At 47.0% G+C, this 27,436-nt stretch overlaps 1 protein-coding gene across 3 annotated transcripts in view; it reads left to right on the plus strand.

Annotated features, from left to right (window-relative positions):
• The window catches only part of RELN (reelin), a 1,162,997-nt gene that overhangs the window by 574,437 nt on the left and 561,124 nt on the right, over positions 1-27,436 (plus strand). For all 3 annotated transcript variants that reach the window (XM_073573631.1, XM_073573629.1, XM_073573630.1), the window contains exon 8: positions 19,527-19,578. In XM_073573631.1, coding sequence (XP_073429732.1) covers positions 19,527-19,578 — 52 coding nt within the window. The remainder of the gene's footprint in view (positions 1-19,526; positions 19,579-27,436) is intronic.

Consider the following 27,436-nt stretch of genomic DNA (forward strand, 5'->3'; position numbering starts at 1 on the left):
TTCTCTGATATTTTCGGTTTCCTTTGGCACTACTCCGACCTCCTGGCTTGACTTCGGCACGTTCCGACTACTCTCTGGCTGCGCTGGTCACCGTCGCTACTCAGCGTCGGGCCCAGTTCACTCCCCCAGTGGTCACGTGCTTCAGGTCCTTCACACCGACAGGTAACACTCACTATCTCTTTCCCCACACACTTTAGGACCTTCTGGTTTCCCTGGAACATGTGTGCAGACTTCTGTTTAAAGTCTGCATCAGTGTTCATTATATTATCACTGACCGCACAGTACTTTTCTATTTCTGCTGAGGGTTTTTTTTTTCTTTCAGTTATGTATCCGTTTCGGGCACTTTCTGAGCAAGTGCAAAGCCTCACTCAAATGATGCAAAAACTGTCTGTTGAGCAGAGTTCTCTGGCTCTATCGCATAAATGGGTTCAGAGAGAGGTTGTGGATGCCATGCAAGGTTCTTCTCCTTCGGGGTCTCGGGATGAGGGTGCCACAGATGTCGCTTTAGTGTTCCCCGAACCACCTGTTAAGTTACTCGATACTTTTCCTGGGGATAAAAAATTGTTCAGGGTGTTCAAAGAGGGGTGTAAATTATTTTTCTCTTTGCGGCCTCGCCCCTCTGGGATTGAAAACCAGAGGGTGGGAATTATTATTTCTTTATTGAGAGGGGCTCCACAGGCTTGGGCTTTTTCTTTCTCTCCTTCTGCTCCAGAACGTTGGTCTGTGGATCTCTTTTTTGAGGCTCTTGGTCACATCTATGATGAGCCTGATAGAGTGTGTCTGGCTAAGGATATGGTGATGAGTGTGACACAGGGGAAGCACTCAACGGAGTGGTTTTGTTCCAAGTTCAGATGCTGGGCAGCTGAGATATCCTGGAATGACGCTGCTTTGAGAGGGTTGTTCCGCAGAGGCCTGTCCAACCGTTTTCAGGATGCATTGGCCTTGCATCCTCCCCTGGAAACCCTGGAGGACACGATGACCCAGGCTGTCCGTATGGTCCGTAGGCTCTGTGGCAGAGGGGTGATGCAGCAAGAAACCCCTTTATACCCCAGTACAGGGAGTATTTCTTCAATCACCGAACCCATGGTGGTGGGAGCTGTCTCGGTCAAAGAGAGAGAGAGGAGACGCCGGAGAGATAATCAGCTGTGTTTTTACTGTGGTGCCCTGGGACACTGGAAAAAAGACTGTCCTTCCTGTCCCTCCTCATTCAAGATGTCAACAAAACGTCTAGGTCTGGGTAGGGATCGAGGAGGTTGCCCAGACCACCAGGTAGACTTATCTTCTTTTGCTAAAATCCTTCTCCAGGTGGAGTTGGAGGTGACTGGTGGCCCTTTTTTGACTACCGCCTTTGTTGATTGTGGATCCACTATAAATTTAATTGACTCTCGTGTGGTAACTCTGTATAAGATAGGGACAGTTAGGCATGCATCTCCAGTCAAGGTGGTAGCCATTGACTCTTCTCCTCTCGCCCGAGAGGGCAAGTGTTTTGTCACTGAGGTTTTCCCACTAAGAGTGGGCCCCACTCATGTGGAAAACATAAGTTGTTTTGTTTTGAATAATTTGCCTGCTGCCTGGTCCTAGGTATGCCTTGGCTTCAAAGCCATAACCTTGTTATTGATTGGGTAACTGGGGAAATTGTGCAATAGGGCTCCAACTCTACTAATGTATGTTGCAATTCTGTGCCATTGCTCACCCCTTTGAAATCTGTATCTGTGTTGTCTGTCGGTCTGGAGGGTATTCCAGAGTACCTAAAGGACTTTGAAGACGTGTTCTCTGAAAGCGAGGCTGAGGCCATACCACCACATAGACCTTTTGATTGTGCCATTGACTTAGTTCCCGGGGCCAAGCTACCCAAGGCTCGTTTATTTAATCTGTCGGGACCTGAGCGTCAAGCCATGAAAGAATATATTGCGGAGAGTCTCCGTAAGGGGCATATTCACCCTTCTGTCTCGCCCATAGCTGCTGTTTTTTGTTTTCGTTTAAAAAAAGATGGTGGTTTGCCCCCATGCCTCGACTTTCGGGAATTTAGCAAGATCATTGTGAGAAACACATACCCACTCCTCCTCATTCCTGATTTGTGTAACCAACTTTCAGGGGCCAAGTACTTTTCCAAACTTAATTTGCGGGTGGCCTATAATCTTATAAGGATCCATGAAGGGCATGAGTGGAAAAGGGCATTTCTCACCTCAGAGGGACTGTTTTAAAACCTGGTCATGCCCTTTGGCCTGACTAATGCACCTGCGGTTTTTCAAAATGTTATCAATGTTGTGTTTTTGGATCTTATTGGGTGCTTTGTGGTCATTTATCTTGGCGACATTCTGGTGTACTCCCCTGATAGTCATACCCATATACATCACCTACGATCCATTCTCCTGAGACTCAGAGAAAATCATCTGTACGCCAAGCTAGAGAAGTGTTCATTCTTTGTTCAGGAACTGTCTTTTTTGGGTTTGATTGTTTCTTGTGAGGGATTTCGTATGGATCCTAAAAAAATTCAGGCCATTGTTGATTGGGTTCAACCTCATGATTTAAAGGGTTTGCAATGCTTTCTAGGTTTTGCAAACTAGTATCGAAAATTTTTCAGTGGATTTTCGCAGGTAGTCAAACCTCTAACTGACCGCACAATCAAAGGTGCAGACGTTAAGAATTGGCCTACTTCTGCTAAGGAGGCTTTTCTAACTTTAAAGAAGTGTTTTATCTCTGCCCGGGTGTTGGTTCAGCCTGATCCGTCTAAACCTTTTATTGTGGAAGTTGATGCTTCTGAGGTTGGATTGAGGGCAGTGTTGTCTCAAGGTCCCACCACTTTGACCAACCTCAGACTTTTTTCAGAAAGTTCTCTTCTGCCGAGAGAAATTACGACGTGGGTAATAGAGAGCTTCTGGCAGTCAAATTGGCTTTTGAGGAACGGAGGCATTTTTTGGAGGGGGCAGTCCATCCTGTCACCATGATCACCGATCATAAGAATTTAGCTTATATTGAATCCCCCAAAAGATTGACTCCCAGACAGGCCCGGTGGTTGCTTTTTTTTCCAGGTTTCAATATTCCATTACGTTCCGCCTGGGATCTAAGAATGTTAAGGCGGATGCGTTATCCCAAAGTTTTGATCCGGTTTCTCCCCCTAAACCTCCATCCTCCATTCTTCAACCTGGGGTGGTGGTGGCCGAGATTTCGTCAGACTTGGAAAGAGAGATAATTGAGGCACAGGCCCTGGCTCCTAATAATAAACCTGTGGGTAAATTGTTTGTCCCAGAACATCTTCGTCTTGGACTCCTGCGGGAGTTTCATGAGTCTGTGTTGAGCGCTCATCCGCGAATCTCGACCACCCGGAAAGCAGTTACAAGAGTTTTTTGGTGGCCCTCTCTGGTTGCAGATGTCAGAAAGTTTGTCTCTGCATATGGAGTCTGTGCCCGTTTTAAAAGTTCTCATTGCCGGCCAGCCAGGGAATTGGTGCCTTTGACAATTTCGGATAGACCATGGACTCACCTGTCCATGGATTTTATCACTAATCTCCCTCCTTCCAGGAGTAACTCTGTGATATGGGTGGTGGTGGACAGGTTCTCTAAGCAGGCTCATTTCATACCTCTACCCGCTCTGCCGTCTGCTGAAACCTTGTCTAAGTTGTTTGTGCAGCATGTGGTCCGCTTGCATGGTATACCATTGAATTTGGTGTCCGACAGAGGAATGCAATTTGTAGCTAAGTTCTGGAGGACATTCTGTAAAAAATTGGGAATCACACTGTCTTTTTCGTCTGCATATCACCCTGAGTCTAATGGCCAGACTGAACGTACCAACCAGTTCCTGGAGCAAATTCTGTGCTGTCTGGCATCTTCCAGACAGGATGACTGGTGTGATGCTTTGCCTCTGGCGGAATTTGCCTTCAACGGTCGGGTGAGTCAGTCCACGGGAAAGTCTCCTTTTCTGATCAACTATGGGTTTAACCCACGCTTTGGGGAGTTTTCACGAATTGATTCTGGCTGCCCAGGGGCAGAAGGTACGGTGCAGTGTCTGAGGGTCCTGTGGGGGGAGGTCCAATGGAAAACATCACTTAGGCTCAGGCTAGGTATAAATTCTTTGCAGACAAAAAAGAGGGTGTCGGGTCCTGCCTTCCAAGTGGTGGAGAAGGTGTGGTTGTCTACCCGCAATATTAAACTCAAGATTCCCTCTGCCAAGTTGGGTCCTAAATTCATTGTTCCATATGAAATTTTGGAGGTGGTTAGCCCAGTAGCCTACAGGCTGCAGCTTCCCGCCTCCTTCAAAATTTCCAATGTTCCATAGGTCCCTTTTAAAACCGTTGGGTGCAGTTGTGGAGGATTAGTCGCCCCTCCAGTGTGGTGGGAGGTCATGTGGACTATGAGGTGGGTCGCATTGTGGATTCTCGGTGGGTGCACTGTTTGCTGCAGTACCTGGTTCACTGGAAGGGGTATGGGCTTGAGGATCGGTCTTGGGTCCTGGCCGATTCGGTACATGCCGATCGGTTGGTACGAGCATTCCATGCCAGGCATCCTGGAAAGCCTGGGGGTCCAATGGCCCCCCATTGTGTGGCCACCCTTTGATTCTGGGAGGGCTATAAGAAAACGCCCCTCCCAGGGGTTACTTGTCAATGATACATTCATTCCTGGCTGAGTAGCTGACCCCTGGTGTGCTTGTATACTGCTTTGTCTGTTTCTGCCTTCTAGTGTTTGACCCGATCCGTCCTCCCATTATGAGTATTGCCTTGTGATCCTGTGCGAATTGTTTCTGGTTCTGACCCCAGCTTTATATTCTGACCCTCCTCCTGTCTGACCCATTGGTACTTCTCTGATATCTTCGGTTCCTGACTTCTGGCTACGTCCTGACAACTCTTTGTGTCTCATCCTTTGGCACTACTCCGACCTCCTGGCTTGACTTCAGCATGTCCTGACTACTCCCTCTGTGCTGGTCACCGTCGCTACTTGGCATCTGACCACGGCCACTCCCCCAGTGGTCACGTGCTTCAGGTCCTTCACACCGACAGGTACGCTCACTGTCTCTCTCCCCACACACTTTAGGACCTTCTGGTTTCCCTGGAACATGTGTGCAGACTTGTGTTTAAAGTCTGCAACAGTGTCCATTATACATGTGGATGCTATATGTGGTTTAATGTTGCACACAGCCTAGAAAGTATCCCACATAAAGTCAATTAAAACATAACCTTTAATGAACCTTTAAAAGGACATAACACACAAAAACATTACAAAAAAGTGCTCATGTGAACCAGTGCTCAATAAAAAATGGTTTGGGTATTAGATATAGCATGCCAGCATCAGGGCATATCCTGCTCCCACTCATGGGGAGCTGAGACATGGGAAAGCCAGTGTTAATGTAAAGTATTCCCCTACACTCCCTGTTGTGCCCCAGTGTTACTCCTGTCCTAACAAGGACTGGCCCCAAGTGGATCCTGTAGTGGACACCCCCACTGATAAGGGGAAAAATAGACAGAAAAGCTCCCTACGCGATTCTTCCCCAATGGTGGGGATTCATCAGGGGAGTCAAATAGATATAAAGCAGTAGGAAAGGATATATAGAATTAAGGTACTGTCACACTAAGAGATATCGCTAGCAATATCGCTATAACTTGTGATGTCTGATACTTACCTACGACCTGCTCCCCCGCTGGTTATCGCTGATCGCGCGAGAATGTTCAGGATCGCTTCTCGTCGTCCGCTTCCTGCTGGGCTTCCTGTGGAGAGACGAGCGACGAGCGTGGAGCCGGGCGGGAGGACGCAGGATCGCCTGGTGTGACAGGTAAGTAGCGACCCCCGTCCCCAGCGATGTCGCTAGTGAGATCTGCCTGTGTGGCAGCTCACTAGCGACCACTTAGCAATGCACCAGCGATCCTGACCGCGTCATATCGCTGGTCGGGATCGCTGGTGCATCGCTAAGTGTGACAGTACCTTTAGTGTTATCCGTTAAGTCCACAGGCCCTGCAGTGGCGAGGTGCCTAACAAACTAGTGTGACTGTCCCTGTCACTACCAAGTGCTTTATATCTAGGGAGCTGTTCTGTCCATTTTTCCCCTTATCAGGGAGTGTAGGGGACTACTTTACATTAACACCAGTTTTCCCATGTCTCAGCTCCCCATGAGTGGATCGTCTCTCCAGCAAGATACGCCCTGATGCTGGCATGCTATATCTAATACCAATGGTGAGAACAAACCCTTTTTTCTGGAGCACTAGTTCACATGACCACTTGTTGTAATGTTTTTGTGTGTTATGTCCTTTTAATGGTTCATTAAAGGTTATGTTTTAATTGACTTTATGTGGGATACTCTCTAGGCTGTGTGCAACATTTGACCCTTGAAGGTTTTTTGGAATAGTGTCAAAAAGCTCACACTATAGCTGAGTGCACTATATGTGGTTTAAGCATGCTGTGCAGCTTAGAAAGGAGGGGGCATTTGGATTTGGGAGAGCAGAATTTGCTGAATTTCTTTTGAGGGGCGAGGAGCCATTTCGCTTTTCCAGGGCCATCGTACTACCAATAACGTGGAAGCCCCTTATATTTCCGTTAAAGATGGCAGACCTGAGTTGAAGCTTTAATTGGGAACATTTTACATAACATTTAGGATCACCTTTATCCGGAGCTCTACGCTGAGCAATTACATTGGGGTTTTCATATAAATTGCAGAGTGGCGTGATTCAGATGAAACCCCCTAGGGATTCATTCACTATAATGAGGCAGCAGAGTTACTCTGGACTTCATCTGGCCTCTGTTCAGTGTTGTCCTTCTTTTCAAAAGTGCACAAAACTGTGGCCGACAGCACTTTTATGCAGTCCTAAAAAGACGAACACTGCCAGATCATAGGCCAGACGGCATCCACAGTGCCTCCATTTGCCTCATTATGGGGAATCTTCTGCCGGAGGTCCCGTCTAAATCACATATTTCAGAGATTTACATGGAAATCACAGTGTAAGCGCTCAGCGTAGTGTAGGATAAATGTGAGCCGAGCCTTACTGCGATATATGGGAGGCAGAATGAAAAAGTCAACAGTAGGTGAAGTATTGGTTTTATTTATGTTTTACGCCGTTCCTCGTGTGGTATAAGTGATTAGGCAACATTATTCTTCAGGTCGTCGCGATTACAGAAACATCAGATTTATATTGGGTTTTTATGTTTGACTGCTGTCACACACTAAAAAATGCTTTTTATTGCAAAAACTGCATTGCCATATTTTGAATGCTATAATTTTGCAATATTTCAGCCCAGTCATGTGAGGGCTTGTATTTTGCGAGATGAATTGACGTTTTTATTGGTACCATTTTCAAACACATGACATTTTTTGATCGATTTCTACTCTGATTTTTGGGAGGCAGAATTAACAAAAATCAACAATTCAGTAATTGTTTAGGAAGTTATGTCGTTCTGCATGTGGTAAAATTGATAAGTCATTTTTTTTTCTTTGGGTCAGTACGATTACAGCAATACCCAATTTTTTTATGTTTGGCGCTTCACACAATAAAAAACATTTTATGGAAAAAATAATTATTTTTGCATTGCTTTATTCTGACAGCAATAAATTTTTTATTTTTCTGATAAAGCTGTATGATGGCTTGATTTTTGCGGGGCAAGATGACGTTTTTAGCAGTGCCATGTTTATTTATGTTCATCTTTTTGATCACGTTTAATCCACATTTTGTTCGTTGTTTTGATGATAAAGCGTTGTTTTTTGCCTTGTTGTTTATGGTGTTCCCTAAAGGGGTTAACAAGTGGGACAGTTTCATAAGTCAGGTCTTTACAGACGCGGCAACACCAAATATGTGTACTTTTATTTTTTATATTTTTTTCATAACCATTTTTATTTCTAGGTACAATATAACGTGATGACATCGTGGGGTCTCCGATCCAAGGGCAGAGGGGCTGTCTTCCCTCTACCAGCTCCCGGAATGCTGCAATCGAGTCCAATCACAGCATTTAGGGGGTTAAAGTTCCAGGAGAGGTGCGGGACCGCTCCTGTCACTGAGTGCTGGGTGTCAGCTATCAGAATCATCTGACACTCAGTGGCAATCTATCGCGCAAAGCCCATGTGAGCGCAAAATTGCTAGGACGTATCCTTACGTTCCAGGTCAATAAGACCCAGGTTAGAGGGACGTATGGATACGTCTCAGGTGGTAAAGCGGTTAATTTAAATGTACTATCAATTCTTGTCCTTTTTAACCCTTTCTTGACACTTTTTTGCATTTTTTTTATCCCCTTTTTCCAAGAGCTATAACATTTTTATTTTTTCGTTGACATAGCCGTATGAGGGCTTGTTTTTGTAGGGTGAGCTTTAGTTTTGAATGATGAATTTTACTATCATTCAAAGGTCAGTAAAATGGTGGGGAAAAAAACACATTTCCACCTTTGGTTTCCCACCCGCTGCTGATAAAGGCACATCTAGACTGTTTAAAGCAACCATCATATCCGGAGAATGATGCAGGCTCAGTATGGTTTATAAGAACTCTGCTTGCTGTCATTCAAAAGGATCCTTTACTTCTTACTAGAGTTGAGCGACTTTTGGTTTTTTAGGGTCGCGTTTCGTTTCGTGAAACCCGACTTTTCCAAAAGTCGGGTCGAGCAAGATCGTCCGATTATAGGGAAAAGTCGGGGTCGTCCCGAAACACGAAACCCAATGTAAGTCAATGGGGAATAAAAGTCGGCAGTGAGAGGAGGACAGGAAACACACCTACAGTGCCCATTTGAATGCCAAAAGCATCAATTCTTCTTTCTTAAGCTTGTCAACCTTAATTAACTTCATATTACAAGTTACGCACTGAAAAATGGGGGTTATTTGGCTACAAACTGTGGGGGGGGAGGGCTGGCTCCAGGTTTTCATGTGCCCTGGGTGAAAGAGCGCCCCTTTAACACATACCACAACTCATCATGCTCCGATACGGCAGAGAAATAGCGGTATAGTACAATGAAAAATACCTCACTTTTTACATCTCATGACGAGGCCCATCTATTTCTCCATACAGAATCATTGGTCCCATATAATGTTTGAAACAGTATATGATGAGCTCCACATAATGCTACAGTATATGTTGGTCCCCATGGATGAAGCTCCACTGTCTTATGGGCCCAAATAATGCTCCAAACATAATGGGCCCCATTTCTAATGCTCTAGTGTATAATGGGCCCTGTAAATGCTGCTCCAGTGTCTGATGTCCACCTTTGGAATGTTCCAGTGTATGGTGGGCCCCATCTATCATTCTCCAGAGTATAGTGCTCCCCAAAAATTGCTGTCCCAACATTGAAAACAATCAAATAAGTCTCCTCGCTAGGGAATCCCTGTACTTGTCTGGACAGGTGCTGTAGCTTGCTTAACAGCTCGCCAGCCGTTCTCACGCCCAGTATGGATTGCACGTGATTGCACAAAGGTTAGAAAATGTACCGTATCCCTGGATAACATGTATGGATAGCGTACACATTCAAAATATATGTCTATACAGCATGAGGCAGGCTCAGACGGTGTTAGGCCCAGTATGGATTGCTCGTCATTGCACAAAGGTTAGAAAGGGTACCGTATCCCCGGATAACATGTATGGATAGCGTACACATTCAAAATATATGTCTATACAGCATGAGGCAGGCTCAGACGGTGTTAGGCCCAGTATGGATTGCACGTCATTGCACAAAGGTTAGAAAGGGTACCGTATCCCCGGATAACATGTATGGATAGCGTACACATTCAAAATATATGTCTATACAGCATGAGGCAGGCTCAGACGGTGTTAGGCCCAGTATGGATTGCACGTCATTGCACAAAGGTTAGAAAGGGTACCGTATCCCCGGATAACATGTATGGATAGCGTACACATTCAAAATATATGTCTATACAGCATGAGGCAGGCTCAGACGGTGGTAGGCCCAGTATGGATTGCACGTCATTGCACAAAGGTTAGAAAGGGTACCGTATCCCCGGATAACATGTATGGATAGCGTACACATTCAAAATATATGTCTATACAGCATGAGGCAGGCTCAGATGGTGTTAGGCCCAGTATGGATTGCACGTCATTGCACAAAGGTTAGAAAGGGTACCGTATCCCCGGATAACATGTATGGATAGCGTACACATTCAAAATATATGTCTATACAGCATGAGGCAGGCTCAGACGGTGTTAGGCCCAGTATGGATTGCACGTCATTGCACAAAGGTTAGAAAGGGTACCGTATCCCCGGATAACATGTATGGATAGCGTACACATTCAAAATATATGTCTATACAGCATGAGGCAGGCTCAGACGGTGTTAGGCCCAGTATGGATTGCACATCATTGCACAAAGGTTAGAAAGGGTACCGTATCCCCGGATAACATGTATGGATAGCGTACACATTCAAAATATATGTCTATACAGCATGAGGCAGGCTCAGACGGTGTTAGGCCCAGTATGGATTGCACGTCATTGCACAAAGGTTAGAAAGGGTACCGTATCCCCGGATAACATGTATGGATAGCGTACACATTCAAAATATATGTCTATACAGCATGAGGCAGGCTCAGACGGTGTTAGGCCCAGTATGGATTGCACGTCATTGCACAAAGGTTAGAAAGGGTACCGTATCCCCGGATAACATGTATGGATAGCGTACACATTCAAAATATATGTCTATACAGCATGAGGCAGGCTCAGACGGTGTTAGGCCCAGTATGGATTGCATGTCATTGCACAAAGGTTAGAAAGGGTACCGTATCCCCGGATAACATGTATGGATAGTGTACACATTCAAAATATATGTCTATACAGCATGAGGCAGGCTCAGACGGTGTTAGGCCCAGTATGGATTGCACGTCATTGCACAAAGGTTAGAAAGGGTACCGTATCCCCGGATAACATGTATGGATAGCGTACACATTCAAAATATATGTCTCAGGAGGCAGGCTCAGACGGTGTCAGGCACAGTATGGATTTGACGGCCCAGATTACACAGAGGAGGAGCAGGGAGAGGTAAAGATTGCAAATGCTGGGGCCCTGCCCAAGCAAGGGGGGCCCACTCGTGGGCGTCGGTACTGGCACTGGGCCCCTCATAGTACAGCGGTGTGTCTGACGGCGGGTGTGCACCACCGCCGTCAGAGACACTTGATTGCACTATGAGGGACCCTGTGCCAGTGCCCGCGCCCAAGAGTCGGCCTACCCACCTGTCCAGGGCAACGGCACTCGCACGGTGTCGTGCGGTAGGTGGTGACCCCGGCCATGGGGGGGGAGGCAGCACAGTTAGGGAGTTTTAGAAAGTGGCATATGTTGATGTTGGACATTCAGCTGATGCAAAAGGCGAAATAGGTGAAGTACCAGGAAGAGGTGGACCAAAGCAAGCCATTTTTCTGTCACCCTATGTGTCATCAGGGGAAGGTGGGACAAAATCCTTGGAAACCCATGCGTGGTTCATTTTAATGAAGGTTAGATCATCCACATTTTGGGTTGACAGACGGGTCCTTTTTTCTGTAAGGATTGATCCAGCTGCACTGAAGACTCTTTCCGATAGCACACTTGCAGCTGGGCAAGCGAGCTCCTGTAAGGCATATTGGGCCAATTCAGGCCAGGTGTCCAGTTTAGCGGACCAATAGTCAAAGGGGAATGACCTGTGTGGGAGAACATCGATATGGGAGGAAAAGTAGTTTGTAACCATAGTTGACAACTGCTGTCTCCTGTCACTTTCCATCGATGCAGTATTACCAGTTGTGTGAGCGGTATTTGAAAAATCAGTCCACAACATTGTCATGAAACCCCTGTCTCCAACGCCACTTCTGCTGTGTGCACCACGAACACCTCTGCCAAGCTGCCCCCGGCCCGTACGGCTCGTGTGAGAACCATCACCGCTGCTGTGTGCTGGGAATGCCTCAAGCAACCGATTTACCAGAGTTGCTTGTTTATTAGCCAATATTAGGTCAAGGTTCTCCTGTGGCATGATGTTTTGTAATTTGCCTTTATAGCGTGGATCCAGGATGCTGGCCAACCAGTAGTCGTCATCGTTCATCATTTTGGCAATGCGGGGGTCCCTTTTTAGGATCCGCAAGGCATAATCTGACATGTGGGCCAATGTTCCCGGTGTCAATGATGCACTGCGAGTGCTGGGTGGAGGAGCACTTTCTGGCAAATCCACATCCCTCCAGTCACGCACAAACCCTGTACCAGACCTTGCCACGCCAACATTTTCACTTGCCCCACGAGATGCATCCTCCTCCCCTAAGTAATCATCCCCATCATCCTCCTCCTCCTCTTCTTCCTCCACTTCGTCCAGGAGAGGTCCCTGAGCAGACAATGGCTGAATGTCATCAAGGATTCCCTCCTCCTCTTCCTCCTCATCAACATTGGCTGCAGACGCCTGCTCCTTAAGGTGCGTCAAAGTTTGCATGAGCAGACGCATAAGTGGGATGCTCATGCTTAGGATGGCGTCGTCTGCGCTTACCAGCCGTGTGCATTCCTCAAAACACTGAAGGACTTTACAAAGGTCTTTCAGCTTCGACCACTGCACGCCTGTCAACTCCATGTCTGCTCTCAAAGTGCCTGGCCGTGTATCCTCCCACAAATGCATTATGGCCTGCCTCTGCTCGCACAGCCGCTCCACCATGTGCAGGGTGGAGTTCCACCTTGTTGCAATGTCGATAATGAGGCGGTGATTGGGAAGGTGGAGCAATCGCCGCAGCTTCTGCATACGAACGGAGTGTACAGGCGACCGGCGGATGTGCGCGCACAGTCTTCGCACCTTCTGGAGCAGGGCTGTTAACTCCGGATAATTTTTGAGGAAGCACTGCACCACCAGGTTCAGTGTGTGAGCCAAGCAAGGTATGTGGATGAGTTTTGAAAGGGCTATGGCTGCCACAAAATTACGGCCGTTATCACTAACTACCTTGCCTGCCTCAAGATGTACACTGCCCAGCCATGACTCAGTTTGTCGCTTCAAGTACTCGGCCAGCACCTCGGCGGTGTGTCTGTCGCCCAAACACATCATCTGCAACACAGCCTGCTGACGCTTTCCACTAGCTGCTCGATAGGGGGACACATCGTGTGCAACAGTGGCAGCTGCAGATGGAGTGCTCGTACGACTGCGCTCTGTGGACGAGCTTTCGCTTCTGGAGGAGGAGGAGGAGGAGGGTCGAACGCCTACAGCCAACTGTTTCCTATACCGTGGGCTAGGCAGCACTGTCCCACCACCGCTGTCCCCTGTGGACCCTGCATCCACCACATTAACCCAGTGCGCAGTGATGGACACGTAACGGCCCTGGCCATGCCGACTGGACCATGCATCAGTTGTGAGGTGCACCTTTCCGCTCACTGACTGCTTGAGTGCATGGACAATGCGGTCTTTCACATGATGGTGGAGGGCTGGGATGGCTTTGCGAGAGAAGAAGTGGCGACTGGGTAGGTCATAGCGTGGTACTGCATAGGCCATGAGTTCCCGGAAAGCTGTGCTTTCCACCAACCGAAAGGGCATCATCTCAAACGAGATTAGTTTGGCAATGTGGGCGTTCAAACCCAGTGTACGCGGATGAGAGACTGAGTACTTTCTTGACCTACTCATAGTGTCTGGGAGGGTGAGCTGGACTTGAGAGCTGCATATGGTGGAAGTAGCGGTGGACAGGGCGGACTGAGAGAGGGTTGATGATGGTGATGGAGTTGGTGTTCTTTCTGATGGCCTAGAATCAGTCTTTCGTTGATATAACAGTGGGATTCCCTGACTGCTGTGGCCTTGCAACGACACCTCAACATTTGCTGCTGTGCTAACCGGTGGGCTTACAGTGGGGGAAACAATGTAGCGTTGCTGACTACCTTCGTTGTGATCAGTTGCACATGTGGCACTTGAGGTTTGGTGTTGTGTCCACGCTTGCAAGTGCATGCTGGTTAAATGTCTAAGCATGCAACTGGTATTCAAATTTTTCAGATTTTTCCCTCGGCTAAAGGTCTTTGCGCACTTCTTACAGATAACCTTGGCCTGATCATGAGGATTTTGTTCAAAAAAGTGCCACACTGCACTCTTCCTACTTTGGCAGACATTTTGCGGCCTAGCACGCTGTGATCTTTTGACCCTCTGGACAAGCTGTCCAGCAACTCTTTTGATGTTTGGAACCTGTCTTTGGAGTGCTCCGGGCCTGCCAGATAACAGCTGTTGCGATGTCGATGTCTGCTGTGGATGCTCCTCATCTGAGCTATTGGAAGCAGCACCCTCTTCCCCCAATGGATGCCAATCTGGGTCAACAACTGGGTCATCCATCATCTCCTCTTCTATGTCATGTGCACCTTTCTCTGTGTCACCGTGTATGGTGGTATAGTGTGCGGGAAGGGGCACCTGAGTCTCATCAGGGTCAAAATCTGGCTCTGTACACTGCGAGGACAATGTAGTGCTCTGAGTGAATGTACCAGCAGAATCATCCATCAGCGGCTGTGCATCAGTGCACTCCATGTCAGATTCATCTTGGCCTGGGTAATTCACCATTTCACTTGATAATCCAGGCATGGTATGTGAAAACAGCTCCATGGAGTAATCAGTAGTATGGCCTGCGTCATCCTTCAATCTTGGTTGGGGTGAAGGACACAAGGAAAGGTGTGGTTCATGAACATGAGCCTCCAATGACGACTCAGTGCTTTTACTTTTTACAACTGAAGAAGAGGAGGCGATAGAGCTGGAGGCTGAGTCAGCAATGTAAGACAAAACTTTTTCCTGATGCTCTGCCTTTAAAAGCGGTTTGCCAACTCCTAGAAAACTAAGCGTTCGAGGCCTTATGTAGCCAGACGATGACGCAGGGTCAGCACCTCCTGCATTCGGTCCTATTTTGCTCTTGCCACTACCATCAGATCCACCACCAACACCATCATTACCAGCTGCCAACCCCCCGCCCAATTCCACGGCCTCTTCCACCAGCCTTCCTCATTTTTGGTAGAAATGTAGACAAAATCCAACAAACTATATAGTAATGTAAAACAAGGTAAAAGGTGTCTATAGGACAGGGGAGATTTAGAATTTCTGCACACACTTGTGGACAGTGGACACTTTTGGATTGTGTGAGGCCCACTGATATCTGAGCGCTATGTGACACGCTCGATGGCACAGTTGCCTGTGACCAAAGTGACGAGAGGATAATGGAGATTTTGAATCTCTGCGTACACTTTTGGACACTGGACACTTGTGGATTGTGTGAGGCCCACTGATATCTGAGCGCTATGTGACACGCTCGATGGCACAGCTGCCTGTGACCAAAGTGACGAGAGGATAATGGAGATTTTGAATCTCTGCGTACACTTTTGGACACTGGACACTTGTGGATTGTGTGAGGCCCACTGATATCTGAGCGCTATGTGACATGCTCGATGGCACAGCTGCCTGTGACCAAAGTGACGAGAGGATATTGGAGATTTTGAATCTCTGCGTACACTTTTGGACACTGGACACTTGTAGATTGTGTGAGGCCCACTGATATCTGAGCGCTATGTGACACGCTCGATGGCACAGCTGCCTGTGACCAAGGTGACGAGAGGATAATGGAGATTTTGAATCTCTGCGTACACTTTTGGACACTGGACACTTGTGGATTGTGTGAGGCCCACAGATATCTGAGCGCTATGTGACACGCTCGATGGCACAGCTGCCTGTGACCAAAGTGACGAGAGGATAATGGAGATTTTGAATCTCTGCGTACACTTTTGGACACTGGACACTTGTGGATTGTGTGAGGCCCACTGATATCTGAGCGCTATGTGACACGCTCGATGGCACAGCTGCCTGTGACCAAAGTGACGAGAGGATAATGGAGATTTTGAATCTCTGCGTACACTTTTGGACACTGGACACTTGTGGATTGTGTGAGGCCCACTGATATCTGAGCGCTATGTGACACGCTCGATGGCACAGCTGCCTGTGACCAAAGTGACGAGAGGATAATGGAGATTTTGAATCTCTGCGTACACTTTTGGACACTGGACACTTGTGGATTGTGTGAGGCCCACTGATATCTGAGCGCTATGTGACACGCTCGATGGCACAGCTGCCTGTGACCAAAGTGACGAGAGGATAATGGAGATTTTGAATCTCTGCGTACACTTTTGGACACTGGACACTTGTGGATTGTGTGAGGCCCACTGATATCTGAGCGCTATGTGACACGCTCGATGGCACAGCTGCCTGTGACCAAAGTGACGAGAGGATAATGGAGATTTTGAATCTCTGCGTACACTTTTGGACACTGGACACTTGTGGATTGTGTGAGGCCCACTGATATCTGAGCGCTATGTGACACGCTCGATGGCACAGCTGCCTGTGACCAAAGTGACGAGAGGATAATGGAGATTTTGAATCTCTGCGTACACTTTTGGACACTGGACACTTGTGGATTGTGTGAGGCCCACTGATATCTGAGCGCTATGTGACACGCTCGATGGCACAGCTGCCTGTGACCAAAGTGACGAGAGGATAATGGAGATTTTGAATCTCTGCGTACACTTTTGGACACTGGACACTTGTGGATTGTGTGAGGCCCACTGATATCTGAGCGCTATGTGACACGCTCGATGGCACAGCTGCCTGTGACCAAAGTGACGAGAGGATAATGGAGATTTTGAATCTCTGCGTACACTTTTGGACACTGGACATTTGTGGATTGTGTGAGGCCCACTGATATCTGAGCGCTATGTGACACGCTCGATGGCACAGCTGCCTGTGACCAAAGTGACGAGAGGATAATGGAGATTTTGAATCTCTGCGTACACTTTTGGACACTGGACACTTGTGGATTGTGTGAGGCCCACTGATATCTGAGCGCTATGTGACACGCTCGATGGCACAGCTGCCTGTCACCAAAGTGACGAGAGGATAATGGAGATTTTGAATCTCTGCGTACACTTTTGGACACTGGACACTTGTGGATTGTGTGAGGCCCACTGATATCTGAGCGCTATGTGACACGCTCGATGGCACAGCTGCCTGTGACCAAAGTGACGAGAGGATAATGGAGATTTTGAATCTCTGCGTACACTTTTGGACACTGGACACTTGTAGATTGTGTGAGGCCCACTGATATCTGAGCGCTATGTGACACGCTCGATGGCACAGCTGCCTGTGACCAAAGTGACGAGAGGATAATGGAGATTTTGAATCTCTGCGTACACTTTTGGACACTGGACACTTGTGGATTGTGTGAGGCCCACTGATATCTGAGCGCTATGTGACACGTTCGATGGCACAGCTGCCTGTGACCAAAGTGACGAGAGGATAATGGAGATTTTGAATCTCTGCGTACACTTTTGGACACTGGACACTTGTGGATTGTGTGAGGCCCACTGATATCTGAGCGCTATGTGACACGCTCGATGGCACAGCTGCCTGTGACCAAAGTGACGAGAGGATAATGGAGATTTTGAATCTCTGCTTACACTTTTGGACACTGGACACTTGTGGATTGTGTGAGGCCCACTGATATCTGAGCGCTATGTGACACGCTCGATGGCACAGCTGCCTGTGACCAAAGTGACGAGAGGATAATGGAGATTTTGAATCTCTGCGTACACTTTTGGACACTGGACACTTGTGGATTGTGTGAGGCCCACTGATATCTGAGCGCTATGTGACACGCTCGATGGCACAGCTGCCTGTGACCAAAGTGACGAGAGGATAATGGAGATTTTGAATCTCTGCGTACACTTTTGGACACTGGACACTTGTGGATTGTGTGAGGCCCACTGATATCTGAGCGCTATGTGACACGCTCGATGGCACAGCTGCCTGTGACCAAAGTGACGAGAGGATAATGGAGATTTTGAATCTCTGCGTACACTTTTGGACACTGGACACTTGTAGATTGTGTGAGGCCCACTGATATCTGAGCGCTATGTGACACGCTCGATGGCACAGCTGCCTGTGACCAAAGTGACGAGAGGATAATGGAGATTTTGAATCTCTGCGTACACTTTTGGACACTGGACACTTGTAGATTGTGTGAGGCCCACTGATATCTGAGCGCTATGTGACACGCTCGATGGCACTGCTGCCTGTGACCAAAGTGACGAGAGGATAATGGAGATTTTGAATCTCTGCGTACACTTTTGGACACTGGACACTTGTGGATTGTGTGAGGCCCACTGATATCTGAGCGCTATGTGACACGCTCGATGGCACAGCTGCCTGTGACCAAAGTGACGAGAGGATAATGGAGATTTTGAATCTCTGCGTACACTTTTGGACACTGGACACTTGTAGATTGTGTGAGGCCCACTGATATCTGAGCGCTATGTGACACGCTCGATGGCACAGCTGCCTGTGACCAAAGTGACGAGAGGATAATGGAGATTTTGAATCTCTGCGTACACTTTTGGACACTGGACACTTGTGGATTGTGTGAGGCCCACTGATATCTGAGCGCTATGTGACACGCTCGATGGCACAGCTGTGACCAAAGTGACTAGAGGATAAGGGAGATTGGATTGCTTTTAAAAAAGCAGTTTGCGGAGCAGTGGGTAAACAGCAATGCCAGCGTGTCAGGAAGCCTTAGAAGGCAGCCCAACAACCAACACCACTGATACACCACAATATAGCCTCCCCTTGCACTGCACACACAGTGACTTGTGTGTTGTGCAGGCCAAATCGCTAGCAGCAGAAGCAGTTCTTTTGTCTTCTTCCCTGCCTAACGCTCTCCCTACAGAATCAGCAGCAATCTCTCCCTATACTAAGATCGGAAGAAGTAAGATGGCGGTCGGCGTGCACGCCCTTTTATACCCCCTGTGACGCCCACCAAAGCAAGCCAATCACTTGCATGCCCTTCTGAAAGATGGTGGTGACCCGTGCCTAGGTCATCACGTTGCCCACAGTGTCCGTGGATCCTGATTGGCTGAAAAAGAGCGCAAAACAAACTTTTGAAACGCGACTTTGGCGCGTAAGTCGCCGACCTCGTGGCCGACCTCATCCTAGGGTCGGGTTTCGTTTCATGAAACCCGACTTTGCCAAAAGTCGGCGACTTTTGAATTTTTTCGACCCGTTTCGCTCAACTCTACTTCTTACTTCAAGTATGTTGTACTTAAAGTATGTCCCAGTCATATTGAGGCAACAGAAATGCTTGGCTTCATACTCTTGACTCAGATCTGAAGCATATAAAGGTAGCCATACATTTCAGATAGCTTGTTCGGTAGACAGCTATTTCTTCTGACGTTACTATACTCATGCACGCTTGGCGTTATTTATTTGTTACTTACATAGCGCCATCATATTTCGTAGTGCTTTACAGACACTATCATAATGAAGCATGTGTTCTCAATGTAGATAGGTGAGTAAGCCAATACCAGACACTTTTGGAGGTGCCTTATCTCATGTAATAACTAAAAGGTCAGGAATGTTAAAATATAACATGGCCGAGAATAGTGTTTCCATTGAGGATAGTGTTGGCACACCCCTTTTTACATTTAATGGTCAAAGTCTTGAATAAAATGATCAAGTTTGTTTGAAATTCATCTAATGTTTATGGCCTATAAACTGCAATTTATAGTATTTATATGTTATAATAATAAATGAGCTGCATGCAAATTAAATGTCTTTTCCCTTGTTTTTTGCAGACATCGACCAGCCTGAATACAACCACAGCATCCGTGTTACAGTTTTCGATTGGTAAGCCTATCTTTCTGTATGACCTGTTAATTAAATTGGCAGCATGGACAAACCAATGGATAAGAGTGGCTCTGTAAAAACAAAATAATAAGAATTAATAATTATTTTTGTTTTTCCGACAGGGATATTTTACTTTTTTTCTAATTCAAAATACATTAAAAAGCACAAGCTCTTGGTCAATCCATTGTTTTCTTTCTCTGAATGTAAATTTTTTATTCTATTTTCTAAAATATTTTTTTCCAGCAGTTATTTAAACATGAGAAACATAATAGACAAAAGCAATGTCAGGATATATAATGCTTCAAAGACAATGTTCCAATAGAAAGTGACATATTATTGACATCAAATCTTTATTACAAACCTGTTTTAGTACAATTTTTTAAGGTCTCTTAGGGTACGTGCCCATGATTAGGAATTGCTACAGTTTTGATTCTGCGTATTTATGCAGCGTCAAAACCGCAGTGGCCAGATGTTACAGCATAGTGGATGGGATTTCTAGAAATCCCCTGTCCACTATGCGTGCGTGTATGTGCACTTTTGGATCACCCTGAGACTGACATGCAGCGCGTCTTTTAGGACTGTAGCATGTAAATATCTCTTGTGGAGATACTAGTCTCCGCGACAGAAATGTACTCAATAGAATGTATTGAATGTTGTTAATCCGCATGGTTCAGTGAACACTTGCGGATTTATCTGCATTCAGTACAACACAGCGTTTTCGACTCAGCAAAAATACACTTTATCCAAAACGCTGCTATTTCTGTATCATGGGCACATGACCTTATATGACTAGCAAAAAATCTTGAAATATTTTAAGGCTCGCTCTCATCATTTGCACAGACACAACAGGTTAACACTCCTGTGTTCTGTAGCTTATGTATCAGCTGTGCTCATTGGGACAGATGCACATAATCATATCATTATTATTATTATGAGTGTGGGTGATCTAATGACAGCTATATTGTACTGCGGGAGACCTGTATAAGTAAGAAGGTGGACAACGTAAAAACAGCTATAGCCCTGTGCACAGCACCCTTATCACTCCCAGGTACCTGGAATAGAGATCTGTACTACACTTTGCCTTATGACTGTAATAGGCTGTGAGATTTCTGTGAATTACCACATTTTACTGACTATGAGATGAGCTTTATTCCCCAAAAATAGGCTGAAATTTCAGTGCATTTTACAATTATTTACCTTTACCATCTTATCAATATGAAGCTACTTTAAAAAAAAATGTGCAATTTAGTTTTATATGGCCTTGTAGAGATTGATAACCTCTTATAACAGACTTTTATTCTTTCATATTGGTCAGCTGCTATGCTTCTGTCACCCTACAGTTTGGTAGTTTGTGAAGGGGATCCAGCAAGGATTGCCACATGCAATACAGTGATTTGCAGTTTTCTGAGATACAGCTGTGTAAAAAAAGTGTTTGCCCCTGTCCTGATTTCCTATTCTATTGCATGTTTGTCACCTATTAACTGTTTCAGATTACAAACAAATTTAAATATTAGACAAAGGTAACACAAGTAAACACAAAATGCAGTTTTTAATTGAAAGTCTTTATTATTAAGGGAATAAGAAATCCAAACCTACAGGGCCCTGTGCCAAAATGTGATTGCCCCTCCCAACTCCCTAAAACCTAAATTAACTGTGGTTTATCACATGTTTGGGAAGCTGAATTCAAATTCACTAGCCACACCCAGACCTGACTATGGCTACACCTCTTCTCAATCAAGAAATCATTTAAATAGTACCTCTTTAACAAAGTGAAGTAGACCAGAAGCGACTCAAAAGCCAGACATCATGCCTTGATCCAAAGAAATTCTGGAACAAATGAGAAACAAAGTAATTGAGATCTAACCGTCATTTCTAAAGCTTTGGGACTTCAGCAAACCACAGTGAGAGTCATTATTCAAAGATGGCAAAAACAAGTAACAGTTGTGAACCTTCCCAGGTGTGGCCAACCTACCAAAATTACCCCAATAGCGCAGCGACGACTCATTCAAGACCCCACAACAACATCCAAAAAACTGCAGGCTTCACTTGCCACAGTTAAGAAGGTCAGTGTTCATGACTTCACCAATTATGCAAATTGTCTCTTCAGAGAGGAAGAGGACTAGAACTCTAGTGCCACCTATTGGAGGTAGCAATCCTAAAAGTCAATGTTGACCCTTTAACGAGCCTAGTTACATGACTTAGGATAAAAACCAAGCCAGAATCTCCATATGCAGACACTGTGTTTCGGGGTACTGCCCCTCATCAGTGCAAAGTGGGAGATCTGGTTTGGCTTTTATCCTAAGTCAAGTAACTAGGCTCGTTAAAGGTTCAACATTGACTTTTAGGATTGCTACCTCCAATAGGTGGCACTAGAGTTCTAGTCCTCTTCCTCTCTGAAGAGACAATTTGCATAATTAGCATATTTCCCAGAGGAGCATTGCGGCTTTAAGTCTCCTCACCTCGACATGCTAGCATGTCATTCTCCGCAAGGAGAAATGATACTTCTTTGACTTCACCAAGCAACATAAGAAAACCACTGCTGAGCAATAAGAACATAAAGGCTTGTCTCAGTTTTGCCAGAAAAGATTTTGATGATCCCCAACACTTTTGGGATAATACTTTGTGGACTGAAAAGACAAAGTTTGAAATTTTTGCAAGGTCTGTGTCCCATTACATTTGGCATAGAAGTAACACAGCATTTCAGAAAAGGAACATCATACCAACAGTAAAATATGGAGGTGGTAGTGTGATGGTCTGAGGCTGTTTTTCTGCTTCAGGACCTGGAAGACTTGCTGTTGTACATTCAGCTATTAATTTTACTGTGTACCAAAAATTCCTGAAGGAGAATGTCCAGCCATCTGTTCATGAAGGGCACTTCGGTTGTGCAGCTGGACAATGATCTATAGCACACCAGCAAGTCCACCTCTAAATGGCTTAAAAAAACAAAATTAAGACTTGAGGGTGGCTTAGTGAAAGTCCTGACCTTAATTCAATTGATCTGCTGTGGCATGACCTTAAAAAGGCGAATCATACTTGGAAACCCTCCAGTGTGGCTGAATTACAACAATTCTGCAAAGATAAGTGGGCCAAAATTCCTCCAGAATGTTGTTGACTCATTTCCAGTTATCACAAATGCTTGATTGTAGTTGTTGCTGCTAAAGGTGGCCCAAACAGTTATTAGGTTTAGGAGGCAATCACTTTTTCACAAAGGGCCCTGTGGTTTGGATTTCTTTTTCCCTTAATAAAGATACTAAAAACTGCATTTTGTGTTTACTTGTGTTACCTTTGTCTAATATTTTAATTTGTTTGATGATCTGAAACAGGTGTGACAAACATGCGAAAGAATATGGAATCAGGAAGGGGGCAAACACTTTTTCACACAGTTCTGCTCTCTTTCTCTCCATTGCCCATAATGTGATCGTTGGCTGAGATATGTTGGTGAGGGTCATGTTGCAGCAGCAAAGAAGGTCTCTGCTTTGGTGTCCTGTTCTCAACTCTAGAACAGCATGGTTCTGCTATTGTGTGCTCCAGAACACCGTGGATCTAAGGTCTTGAAATGTATTACACTGTTACGGCTTGGCGAGGCAAACCTCCGACAGTGGACCCTCTGGATCATGGCACCGAGGACCCCCGAACGAGTGGACTAGGTGGAGCCGACCCCTATACAGGGATCGTTAGGAGCAGGCCCGGTGCTTGAGTAACACGATAGCCGGTACCAAGAGGGGCGTCTCTTTAGGGAAGCTGGAAGCCCCTCCACAGGACAGAGAGAGCATGGAGTGATGGAGTGGAGTGTGCGAGGCAGATCAGCAGAGGAACTAGTGAACAAGGAGGAGTAGTACGGTAGGACAGAACTGAAACTCAGGAGGCACGGACGGGACACAGGACAGGCGGGCACGGCTAGAACACAGGAAAGGCAGGCAGGCTAGGGACACAGGAGAAGCGGGTACGGCTGGAACACAGAACAGGCAGGCAGGCTAGGACACAGGAGAAGCGGGTACGGCTGGAGCACAGGACAAGCGGGCAGGCTAGAACACAGGACAGGCAGGCTAGGGCAGAGCTGGGGAGACAAAAGCAGGGAGAGGACAAGGTGACGCTGCTGAGAGAAACAAAGAAACAAGGTCAACCGATAGAGAACCTAAGATCAGGCGCCTCCATTAGGGGAGGGTTGCCTGATATACCTGGCCCACAAGCTCCCATTGGTCCAGCAGTGCTTCCGGGTCAGGGCACCGCCGGAGCTCAGGGAGAGGAGGTGACGCGCAGCTGCGGCCTACGGTGCATGCGCAGAGGGCCCCAGCCGTGGACCTGTCAGGCAGCGCGAGCACTGACGTGGAGAAGGAAGAGCCGCTGGAGCGAGGAGGTGAGTATGAGTGGAGGTGACCGTGACGGCCATAACAGTACCCCCTCCCTTACACCGCCCCTCCCCGCGACTGGTAAAAAACCTCTTGAGTATGCGGGGTGCGTTGATATTCTCCCGGGGTTCCCAGGACCTCTCCTCAGGACCAAACCCTTTCCAATCGATAAGAAAAAAGTCTTCCCTCTGACCCTCTTCATAGCTAGTATATCCCTCATCTCAAAGATGTCGGTGCCAACCGGTTGAGAAGCAGAGTCGGTTGCGGAGTGAAAACAGTTTAGTACCACTGGTTTCAGGAGAGAGACATGGAAGGTGTTAGGGACTCGGAGCGAAGAAGGCAACCTCAGCTTGTAGGTGACATTGTTGATACGTCCAAGAACTTCAAAAGGACCAATGTACTGTGGACCTAACTTGAAAGAAGGCAACTTCAGCTGGATATATTTAGAAGAGAGCCAGACCTTCTCACCCGTGCGATACGGAGGAGAATCCAGTCTCCTCTTGTCAGCGTGATTCTTCATCCGATCACCGGCTCTCTTGAGTGCTGTGGTGGTCTCGGCCCAAATCTTGGAAAATTCTGTGGACAAAGAATTAGCTGCAGGTACCTCTGTCGGCCAAATACGACAAAGAACGGAGACTTGATTGAAGACTCATTGGTATGGTTATTGAAGGCGAACTCAGCCCAGGGAAGAAGGTCAACCCTGTCATCTTGGTGGGCATTGGAAAAGTGACGCAGGTAACCTATCAAGGCTTGGTTAGTTCGCTCCACCTGCCCGTTAGACTGTGGATGGTAAGCGGAGGAGAAATCTAGTGATACATCCAAGAGTTTGCACAGTGCTCGCCAAAAATGAGAGGTGAACTGAACCCCTCGGTCAGACACTATACGTCGAGGTAGTCCATGGAGTCTGAAGATCTGATGGATGAAGACTTTGGCTAACTCAGGAGCCGAAGGTAGACCGGGCAGAGAGACAAAATGCACCATTTTGGAGAAGCGGTCCACAATTACCAAGATCACTGTGCAACCAGAAGAGCAGGGCAGGTTAGTGATAAAATCCATGGCGATGTGTTCCCAAGGAGTCGCAGAAACAAGCAACGGAAGTAGCAAGCCAGATGGAGGCCATCGACGAACTTTGTTTTTGGCACAGGACGGACAAGAGGCAACAAAGTCAATCACATCTTGAAGAAGAGTAGGCCACCAGTAGTGGCGGGAGATGAGGACCAACGTCTTCTTAGTCCTGGCATGACCAGCAAGTTTAGAAGAATGGCCCCAGCGCAAGACCCTTCTTCTAGCATTCTCAGACACGAGAGTCTAGCCTGGGGGCGGAAAAAGAAGATTCACGGGAGCCACAGTGATAAGTTTAGTGGGTTCAATAATGTGTGAAGGCTCCTCCGATGCCTCGGCCAGCTGAATGACCATGGATAACACATCGGCTTTGGTGTTTTTGTTGCCGGGCCGAAAGTGGAGCTCAAAATCAAAGCGGGTAAAAAACAAGGACCACCTAGCCTGTCAAGGATTGAGTCTCTGGGCGGACTGGAGGTAGGCCAAGTTCTTGTGGTCCGAATAAATTACAAAGGGATGGAGAGCCCCCTCTAGCAGATGACGCCACTTCTCCAGAGCCAGTTTTATGGCTAATAGCTCCCGGTCTCCAATCGTGTAATTGCACTCCGCTGAGGAAAAGGCTTTGGAGAAGAACCCACAGGGAAGCAGGCGACCTGAGGCGGCCTTCTGGGATAGTACCGCCCCGACTCCTGTGGAGGAGGCGTCCACTTCAAGCACGTAGGGTCGGCTGGCTTCAGGACGGTGTAATACCGGGGCTGAGGAAAAAGCACGTTTCAAAGTCTGAAAGGCAACTTCAGCCTCTGTAGTCCAAGAACTAGGGCTCGTCCCTTTACGCGTAAGGGCGGAAATAGGCTTGGTTACAGAGGAGAAATGAGGGATAAACTGCCTGTAGTAATTGGCAAATCCTAGGAACCTTTGTATGGCCCTTATTCCCACGGGACGAGGCCATTCAAGAATAGCAGAAAGCTTCTCGGGATCCATTTTCAATCCAGTGTCAGAGATAACGTAGCCCAGAAATGGTAACGAATTCTGCTCAAAGAGACACTTTTCGATCTTGGCGTACATGCAATTCTCCCGAAGACGCTGTAGTACCAGTCGAACAATTTTCCTATGGAACGAGAGATATGGGGAAAATATTAGGATGTCATCCAAGTATACTAAAACACAAGAATACAGGAGGTCTCGGAAGATCTCATTAACAAATTCTTGAAATACCGCAGGAGCATTGTAAAGACCAAAGGGCATGACTAGATACTCGTTACTCGTAATGTCCGTCTCGAGTGTTAAAGGCAGTCTTTCACTCATCGCCAGCATGGATACGGATCAGATTGTAGGCTCCTCTAAGGTCTAATTTGCAGAATATCCGAGCCCCTCTGAGGCGGTCAAATAGTTCCGGAATGAGCGGAAGAGGGTATCTATTCTTGATCGTCATGTTATCTAGGTCTCTGTAATCAATGCATGGCCATAGGGACCCGTTGTTCTTCTTAACAAAGAAAAAAACGGCCCCTGCAGGAGAAGTAGACTTTTGGATAAATCCCTTGGCCAAATTTTCCTTGACGCAGTCGGACATGGCTAAATTCTATGCAGGGTACAACGGGTAGATTCTACCCCTGGGGGAGTAGTTCCAGGAATTAGTTCAACTGGACAGTCAAAAGGCCGGTGTGCAGGAAGGCTCTCTGCCTCCTTTTTAGCAAACACGTCAGCATAGGACCAGTAGGTGGAGGGGAGCCCCGAGAGATCGGGAGATGGTCGTGAGACGGTAGATGGACAAATGGAATTCAGGGACCGGGTATGACACAAATGCCCCCAATGGAGAACCTCGCCCGACGACCAGGCAAGGACCGGTTGATGTGTCAGTAACCAAGGGAGTCCTAAAAGCAAGGCATGGGACAAGTTAGGCAATACATAAAAGGCCATCTTTTCACGATGTAAGGCTCCAACTTGCAACTCCACCTCCTCAGTGACCATAGTGGCGATCTCCTGTAAGGGTCTGCCATCCACAGAGGCAATTAGCGGGGGGTCTTTAAGGTTATCACAGGAATTTCATACTTGTCTACCTCCTCCCGCCGGATGAAGTTACCTGCCAACCCCGAATCCACGTAGGCCACCTCGGACCCACGCCTCTGACCCAAAACCAGAAGAACGGACATAGTAAGGGGTTGAGAGGAATTGCTGGCACCTAGGGAGGCCTCTCTTACCTGGCCTAGGTGGAAGAGTTTCCCAGTCTCTCTGGGCAGGAACGAAGAAAATGCAATGTCCCTCCACAGTAGAAGCATAGACCTTACGCCTGTCAGTCACGTCAACGTAGCTCAGCCAGCTTGAGGATGTCTACTTGCATGGGTTCGACAAAGGGGTTAGAAGATGTCCCGGTCTGGTGCGGACTAGAGGTCTGGTTGGCAGAAGGGACGGTCTAATTGGTCTCCTCTCTCTGGCCGACTCTCGAGAGCACT

The sequence above is a fragment of the Dendrobates tinctorius genome, unplaced genomic scaffold, assembly GCF_039654945.1.
Source record: "Dendrobates tinctorius isolate UK_male_01 unplaced genomic scaffold, ASM3965494v1 ptg000035l, whole genome shotgun sequence".
NCBI classification, from domain to species: Eukaryota; Metazoa; Chordata; class Amphibia; order Anura; family Dendrobatidae; genus Dendrobates; species Dendrobates tinctorius.